At 34.2% G+C, this 9,415-nt stretch overlaps 1 protein-coding gene across 3 annotated transcripts; it reads left to right on the forward strand.

The window, feature by feature from the left end:
• The first annotated feature begins 4,041 nt into the window (after positions 1-4,041).
• On the forward strand, positions 4,042-6,975 carry LOC147868646 (uncharacterized). Of its 3 annotated transcripts, none has more exons than XM_087321872.1 (6): positions 4,042-4,231; positions 4,900-5,058; positions 5,452-5,610; positions 5,802-5,901; positions 6,163-6,229; positions 6,326-6,975. In XM_087321872.1, the coding sequence occupies exons 2-5, from the start codon at positions 5,003-5,005 to the stop codon at positions 6,178-6,180; spliced, it is 333 nt and encodes a 110-aa protein (XP_087177998.1). In that variant the 5' UTR covers positions 4,042-4,231; positions 4,900-5,002; the 3' UTR covers positions 6,181-6,229; positions 6,326-6,975. The 3 variants fall into 3 exon arrangements, with proteins under 3 accessions (XP_087177998.1, XP_087177982.1, XP_087177990.1); XM_087321856.1 differs by having other exon boundaries at positions 4,053-4,231; positions 5,452-5,714; XM_087321864.1 differs by lacking the exon at positions 4,042-4,231 and having other exon boundaries at positions 4,903-5,058; positions 5,447-5,714.
• The last annotated feature ends 2,440 nt before the right edge of the window (positions 6,976-9,415 follow it).

The raw sequence follows: 9,415 nt of genomic DNA on the forward strand, positions 1-9,415 counted from the left end.
ATTTGTTGCGTTTTCTCATTCTTACTTCTGTCGTGATCTCTCTGTCATAGCATTAGAAGCTAGATTTGTTCACAGTTGCACAAAATCATATTTTTTGCATATATTTAGAATATGTTTTCCTGAAATCGTTCGATAAAAATGACTGAATTTACTTTTTTGAGTTAATCAGTACTGTAGTGCTTTTATTGTTTGGTGTCGTTTGAACTAATAGAGAATAGTCACTATCAACCAAGAAATACTATGGAAAGTAGCAGTATTTTTAATATCACAAGTATTGGTTAAATCCAGTTTGAAAAAATACAACAATAATACTGCCCTGTCTTTAAGCATTATTGTGAAGAGTTACTGGCATTAAATTATGAAACGTTTGAAAAAAATGCAGGATCAATTATAAGATCATGCATTTTGTCTCTTTATGCATTCAGAAAATTTGGCTAGGCCCTAATATTTCTTATTTTTATTCTTGAGCACTCTTGCATTTGCTATTAAAAAATTCTAATTATGTTTAGCATAGTGTAAAAGTATAATTTTCTAGAAATTTATCATCTCTTAGTATGATAATGTACGAAAAAGTTGTTAATCTAAAACAATATTTAGGTATCCAATGTATCTATCATAAACTACTGTTTTGAATGCTTAACGTTGTTTTAGAAATGGGGTTTAATTGCCTTTGTGAGTGTGGACAATTCATGTGAAAAACTTACTAGTATGACATGGGTATAGTCTTGTTCTCTAATATCATGTTATGTTGTCAATGAAATAGTGACTAAATCTAGTTTGAAAGACAGTTTTTTTGGGAGAAATGGTTTGTTGCTTTAGTATCATGCCAATAATTAGGATGAAGAACGATGATGATAAGGAACAAATGTATGAATTAATATGATATCTCTAGGAGTGTGGATAATTAAAAAATACGCTTGTTTATATTTTTATTTAAATATCATTATGTATGCTATTAATATAATTTGCAATCTACAAGGTTTTAGGTGAAAATTTAGCTCTTTTTTGGTACCTTGTGATTATTTTTGTTACTTCAAACCATATGCTTATGGTGGATTTCTAATGGAGAGAACGTTATCATTCAAAGGTTAACGCGAATAAACACGAGGTATCGAAGAAGAACAATTTTTTCGCTCTAGAAAATATTCATAAGAGAAGGATGAAGCTTCTTCACTTATGGAGGAAGGTGCCCCTCTTTGTAGTGACAAATCAAAGACCTCAATGGAACTATCAACTTCCATGGACCCTTTCTTGAATATAAAAACAACATGTTAATGTACCGTATCAAGGTTCATCATCCCTACATAAGTTGTTTTTGTAGGTACAGGTTTTGGTGTACATACATTGGCTTTATTTTACATTGTAAGCCTATGGGCAGATAACTTCAACCTGTAGTGTTTAGATGTTTTAAACTTCAACTTACTTGCATTCTAGTATTAACATATTGACTAATATGGAAATAATGAAGAGACAAAAATATGCGAAATCTAGTTCGAAAGAGACAAAAATATGTTTCTTTGAAAAGAGTTGTCTGCATAGGAATAAACTTAAAACAATTGTTGACTAAATCTATTACATGAGATCCACACAACAATGATGTGCTTCTAATGTACAACACATGAATGATGGATAGTATAAAAGGTAATACGCATCAAGCGGAACTTAAGCATTTGGAGTTTCATGCCATTTGGGACATAGGTATATTCTATAGACGGCGTTTTGATAAGGTGGAGTGGTTCTACTGAACACCAAAGTATTTATTTAAGCCGATGGTTAGAATTTAGATAAACATAGGGGATCAGTGGTATATCTTGTATGTTTAACCTTATGGTGTTTTCTAATACCAATGTAGTATCTTTTTTGGGAAAATAAATAAATTATTAATCTCTTCGCTTGAGCTCTCAATTCTATTTGAACTATTTGAAGGCACTTATAAGTATTCACAAGTTTGGAGTGCATGCTCCTCGATGCCTCTCACTTTGCAAATGTAATTAATTACCTTGTTGTCTCATTCCATTTGATCCTAATCCTTATTTGTATGCTAAATAAGTAAACATGAAGGAATGTGTTTCGGATAAAACACTCATGCTGGTGTTAGATAAAGAGGGAGGGGGTTCAAGGCATTTTATTATTGGTTGATCATTTTGATTAGCTAGTCAATGAATCACTTTGAGTTCACGTTTGAAGCTTTAGTAGAATTTATATTATGTAATATGGAGTGCTACCATTGTAATTTCAAGAGCAATTTCTTCAACATGTTTACTCACCTTAATATAGGCAATAAACAATTCAGCTATGAACATCATGCCACATTTGTAATATCCAAAAAAATATAAAATGTGTTATAGAAGACTTTAGTTACTTCAATCTCGAAATGCTACGACCCACATGAGGCAAAGATTAAAATAATATCACTATTTGTTATCTACCCATGGTCCACCTAGGAGATACCCCAAGGAACAACCTTTTTATTAGAATAGATACCACTTGTTTTGATGAGAACTTATATAGAGAGGAGTGAGAACTTATAAGCATAAAAAAATGACAAAAGAGAGAATCTCATTTCATACAAATATCTACCACCCGTTGAGTGGAAGAAATACACTTTTGACACAATTCATTAGTGTGTCACAAAAAATTTCCAAGAGAAGAACAATGAGATGAAATTTGCCACAAAGCAAGGTTTCCTATCGACAAGTTTAACAATTTTTTCTTTGGTATTTGTAAGCATGCCTACATTGGTGTTCTCCTTGCAAGTGTTTGGGTGTGTATTCCATGGTGTCTTCCTTTTTGATCTTTTGCATACTCATCCAATGTTGTCCAAAATGGATGATATTTGTTAGTTGGTAACAAATATGTTGTTCTTGGAAATTCTATACATGAGATGGATGCAACTTGATGTCAAACATGAGATTTTTTGTGTAATCAACACCTCAAAGAATTTACATTATTTGTGTCTCAAATTGCATTGATTGGTGGGACCTTGCTATTCAACAATGTTCTTTGCACTTTTATTTTGTCTAAGTGCTTATCTGAAATCATGCCTGACAACTCTCAAAGTTTTTAATTAAGTTCTAATACTAAAATATACATCAGGGTAAACGAAAAAAAGTTGTGCAAATTTATGGTGTTTTATTTAGGGAAAATATAAAAATGTCAAAAGATATAAAGTGATATAAACACTATCCCACACATACCTATGTTAAGGAGTTTGTGGGCTATTGATTATTCTTGAGTTGGTAGGGATCACTTGATTAACATTTACATATGCGTGGTCCATTGTTTAATGGCTTAATTGGAGTAGTGACAAAACGCACATGAATAAGAATAACATTCACCATTTACATATGTGTGATTCATGGGTTAATGGCCGACTGGTTAGAATAGGTGAGTAAGCCAAATAAACTAGACTTCCAATTCAGATAAAAGTGATTAGTATAGAGGTGAAATAACCCAACTCTTTAACACAATGCAAATTAGATTGATCTAAGAAATCGCGATACGGGATTTAATAGAGGTAGTAAGTAAGTGTGGGGTTTTGATGAAGGGAATGTGGGGGGGAATAAGATAAATGGAGACTCAAGGGCAGTTTGGAGTGAGATCAAGGGCCAAAAGTAGTGTTATATATTAATCACAAATAGCGTTTACAATGAATGGGCTACTGCAAATCGAAGACGATAAGAATACCACATGGACGTAAGGAACCATACTTATGCAAGCACCCAACAGGATTGGGCGATATAATCTGATGTCTCTCACCAGAGAGATATAACCAATCCCAAAGCTCCTCACAACAAGAATCGTTGGAGGGGGAGTGTGTAGTGTAGAGGCGCTCTACGTGCGAGCAGGGGCAGGTCAGGTGTCGAGCAAGCTACATTTTACACATGCTTTGCTTGCCTCAATTACACATGCTTTGCTTGCTACATTTTTACACATGAAAGAATGAATACACACACACACACACAAAATCACACAATATATTATCCCCATTCCTGCCCCTTGTAGCAAAACAATGGTGGTGAACACATCTGAAACACAGGACTCTCTTTCTTCCCTGTGGTCTCAGTGTGTGTGGCTTTGAGACAGAGAAAGACTGAGGCCCATTACTGATGCAGCTCTGTTTTTCTTGAGAAGAGAGAGAGAGAGAGAGAGAGAGAGAGAGAAGGAGCTCTGTTTCTCTTTGGTTTCCACAGATCTCATCCTTGATGATGGAGGCCACAGCCTGGTTCAGGTAAGGAAGCTTTCTAATCGCCTTTTTCTTCTTGTTAGTACCTTTAATTGATCAAATCACTCCAATACCTGCCTTTTTTATTTCTTAGTCAGAAGCCCACAAAATTCAAATCGAAATCTAGACTCTTGAGTACCCAGAGCAAGAAAAAACATCATAACAAAGAAGAGCTCCTTCTAAATTTTTTCTTCTCTTTATGTATTAACAAATAACTCAAAATGTTTTCAAAGTTTTTTTTTTTTTTTTGATGCTAAAAATAAAAAAGAATTTCTCAAAGAATGAAAAAGGTTATTTGCTCCATGAATGGTACGTCATCTGTTTTTTTCCCTTGAACCCTTAAGAGGGGAACACTTGTGTATACGAAAACTAATTGAATGTAACACATGTATGCACATATGTGTCTGTATGGCATTAATCGTTGCCAATTTTTATATAGACAGAAATTTTGTCTGAAATGCACCAAAAAATTCTTTATTTCTCCAAAATGAGATTTTATTATTTCGTCCAATGACCTTTGATTGAGTTTACCATAGTATATATATGATAAATGTATGCTCAAATGTATGATAGTTTATGTAATATAAGGTTAGTTAAAGAAGATCAATTGAACTTTGTAGAACGCCCTTATAATTTGATGATATTTTTCCATGTCGTTCTATGTCGTATTGCAGTTGAGTATGAGATCCCACACTTCTCCATTGGATGTCTCGTCAGCATTGAACATAACCGAAAAATAGATTTGTCCCCCACAAATTCAATTACACTGCTGGTCACATGCTCGACTTAGAAGCTATTCGGTCAGCATTCTCTCAACATCTTTCATGCATGGGGTGAGTGCCCATTCAACTAAATTCATTATCAATTTTAGTAATTTGCAATGTATATCTGTGTGTGTGTGTGTGTGTGTGTGTGTGTATGTTGAAACACTCACAAGAGTATGCAATACATCTCCCCCCCACCCCCCAAAATAAATAAATAAAAAATATAGGCATTCCAAAATATCTCTGCCTCAAATTTAAAGGAATTGCTGCTGTACCCCTTGGTCTTCATTAAGTTTCTACTGCATAGGGAGTATTGTTGTAGTTTTTGGAATCTGAGAGGACAGGTATCTCTGTAAATATAAAAAAACATTAGGGGTATTTTTAGGTGTTGTTCCTGAAAGAACATGTGATCAATTGTCCTACATGTATATTCTAAATTTAGTCTCGTTTGCAACAGCACAGTACTTGTTTTGGAATGCTTACTGAAAAGTCGACAGTCCCTGTTCCTGTTGTGGAGAACCACGATAAGCATACGGATTGTGGAAGACCTTTGCCCCTTATGGAAAAAGATATTTTGAGCTCGAGCTCGAATGAGGTGGATAATCTCGGAAAGAACTCAAGGTCATCACAACGGAGTCTTTCGTCGCTAAGCACCACAAATCATGCCCATGAAACTCAAGGGACAATAACTGATACGAGCATTAATGTGCCCTTTGTCAATCATGGTTAGGAAGTCAGGCTAAAACATATGAGTTTCATATTTAATCTATATCCATACATTTCATTGTGACACATGGTTTGAAGGCCTGTAGGTTTGATGATGTGGGAGGAGCAAAGAAGACAGTGGACTGCAAACCATCGGGCTTCGAGATTGTCGCCATCATCCCATCCTCGGAAAAGACCTGTTATCAGGTTTGAACGATTTCTTCAGAAATTCCTTTTCTTTTCAACCCCGGAAAGGAAATCTGTAAGACATTATTTTTACTGGAGGAAAGTGTTAAAATGATCCCTGAAGGTCGACACTGTTTGTAAACACTGCCATTTATTATTGTGAAGAAATACGCTAGTTTTTTGGTATCCTTGGTTTCTTTTTTCGTGAGGGGCAAGTAAATCTATCTGTCTACTTCTATTTATATTTATTGTTTCTATTATGTTGTGATTGAGAATAAACAGGATGAATTCAACGTATGAGGATCTTTTGAGTAGTAGCCGCCCATTTGTTAACCCAATACCTCTTTCGGTATTGACTCTCTTCTATCCTAAATACATTTACTTACTTTTTTCGATGTTTGTTTTCCATATTCCTAAAATCTTGCTTTGATGAACTTTTGGATAGGAAATGACGAGCTTTCTTGTCAATATATGGCAACAAGAGGGACTGTATGGCTAAGCCAATGCTCTTTTCTTGATGAATCACTGCACAACCATTTTGTAATTTGTAAGGGCATTTTTCCTCACAATATCTTTTAACACCAGTGTCTTTCAAAGAGCTTTTCCTTGGTGGTTTCTCAGTACCAGATATTAATGTTTGGCAAGGCTGCATATAATTGATGTAGTTTGTATTCTTCTTAATAATGTGCTCTTTGCACTTTCGCCGAGCTTAACTTCGTTCAACACAAGATGAAATTCACATTGGGCCTATTCATTGAGAAAGTGTCAAGAATAACCCCATTAAAAGAAAATTATATTCCCTTGTTTAGGAATCTTGCTGTCTCTGATGGATGCTGTCAATACTCCCCATTAAAAGAAAATTATATTGAGTCATTTTTGTAAAGCAGTACTTTAAATTTGTAGTTTGTATTCTTCTTAATAATGTGCTCTTTGCACTTTCGCGGAGCTTAACTTCTTTCAACACAAGATGAAATTCACATTGGGCCTATTCATTGAGAAAGTCTCAAGAATAACCCCCTCGTTTAGGAATCTTGCTGTCTCTGATGGATGCTGTCAATACTCCCCTCCCCATTAAAAGAAAATTATATTGAGTCATTTTTGTAAAGTAGTACTTTAAATTTGTTAAATATTTTATGCAACATTCTTACAGTCTTAATTGGTCAACTGTAAACTGTAAATCTTGATTGGTGCTCAATTTCACAAGCTGTAAAAGATCTTAGTTATCTGTTGGGTCTTTCCATTTATCGAAAAGTTGGATGGCAATTGTACTGTTTGAGACCAAGGAAAAAACTAAACACATAAAGGTATGCACATGCATGAATGCGTTGTATTTTTACAGAACTTAAGTATGTCGTTTTCTTTAAATATAAGAACATAATAAATAAATTAGTTGATGTGATTACATGTTTGTGATGAAGGAGACTTACATGTTTTGTTTTGGTCTGGTGCTAAATTATTAATGCTAGTTGAAGTTTAAATATGACTCCTTATAAATGTTTTTAGGTAGCACTATGCTACCTGTGTATTATGCACGAATGTAATGATTGCTTCATTGGCTTCTGATTGAGATGTATGGTCTAAGATTTCCCCCAACAACTTATGGGTTGTAGAGATTAAGGAATAATCGTTTCAGAGAGTGAAGATTGAGCCCACCCTCACACACAGAATTGTTCTTGCAGTCATGTGATTGGTATGGGAGTGATACATATATGTGGTGGATATATCTTTAAACCTTTACATTGAGATTTTAGATCCTGATTCATGGTAATTGTAGAGGCTTTACTTTATGTGTTGGCCAATGCTTATTAGAGTAAATGTTTGAGGATGGAAGTATCTACATGATGATGTAGTGATGGAAACTCATGTGATGGGCTACCAAAATTTGCAAAGCTCCAAAATTTTACTATGATGTATGTATGTATATATAAGTGAAGTTGGATAACTGAATCTCTAAGTATAGTCCTATGCTTCTTAGTATACTGAATGTAATAAGATTGGTCTCAAACTAGATTTGATGGTTTTGACATGCTAAGTTATAATTGTTGTGATTACTTACATGTTATATTGTGATGAATGGTACTCGTGCATGTGCTTTTTGTTTTTATCTTTATAATATGTTGGTATATTGAATGATATATGTCACACAAGGTACAGATATTTCAGGTTGTAGGATCCACTTATTCCATTAAGATATCTAAATCTCTTTGACGCTTCCATGATGCCCAAATAATGCAAAAGCGTACAAAAACTAACCGAAAACAATGCATTGATACATTATTTGATTGCATGCCTTTAGGAAAACATTAGGCATAAAATAATCATTATCAAGAAAGATTGAGGCCTTATTGAAAGTCAAGTTTATATATAAGTGAGGGCCAAGGCTTAATAATGTGTGTGGTAAATGACACATTGTCATATTCTTATGTGAGTAAGTTCGAGACATTTAGTAGGTTGTTGAATACATATTGCTGTAGTGAAAACAACTTTTGTTTGCCTCAATTCTAGTTATATGCTTGGATCATCATCTCAATGTAAATCTCTTTAAAATATTTGGGTAAATATTCAACATGAGCAAGATAGGAGAAGTTGTAAACACGAATGGACTTATCAATAAACATGTATAGACTTATATTGATAAACACGAGCTCCATAAATTTTCCAGCATTATACTCTCCAAATCCACAAATTTCTAATGTACCGAGGACTATAAAGAGCATTAGAGTTTGCTTGTAGTTATGGTACAACTTTGTTTTAATCCATGTTATTCTTTTATATATTGTAGGGCTTGACCTAGGGGTAATACGAGACTAGAATAAAGAAGATTTATCATGTGTATTTGAAGTCGATGTCGTCGTTTTTGTAGAGAATGTCATAAAGCCTTTTTTGGGGGAGTAAACCATCAACACATGATTTGAACTATAATGATGAATGGTTCTATTATGGACACACGATTGATCAAACCTATTTTTTGGAGACTACAATCTTAATGTGGAAAAAGTAGACACCTTACGACCATCATCCTTTAATTGTCATAATTTTAGAATGTCAACGAGATAGTATGGAGAACCAAGAACAAGTATGATGGATAGAGTCAATGCTTCCACATTGTGTGCTTTTTTAGTTGGCACCAATAGTCAAGTGCCGTGGACGGGGAATGGAATCCTCCGACAAATTTAGCGAAACTGTATTGGTGTACTGGTCTATTGGTCTATGTCACTTGGCGGGGTACAAAGTAGATAGTTAGTTAGCTCTTGGGTGTTCACTGTTTGGGATGAAAAGATAAAGAGAAAAAACAAAATAGATTTCCATACATACATACATCATTCAACTTTGTGAGTGGATATAATATCTCTATTTATTCAATTCTCTTTTTTGCTTCCCATGTTATTATATTGATTTTCATGGAGATATGTACATATATATTTATATTATTTGCTTTTTCTTTTGATACTATCTCTTCCCTACATATGTATATGCATACCTATACGTACATGATACATATGTATATATATATTTTATGGCTGTCTTTGGCTGA

Source organism: Azolla caroliniana, unplaced genomic scaffold, assembly GCF_043228905.1.
Source record: "Azolla caroliniana isolate FFs.n. ecotype wild unplaced genomic scaffold, voAzoCaro1.0.p SCAF_1, whole genome shotgun sequence".
NCBI lineage: Eukaryota > Viridiplantae > Streptophyta > Polypodiopsida > Salviniales > Salviniaceae > Azolla > Azolla caroliniana.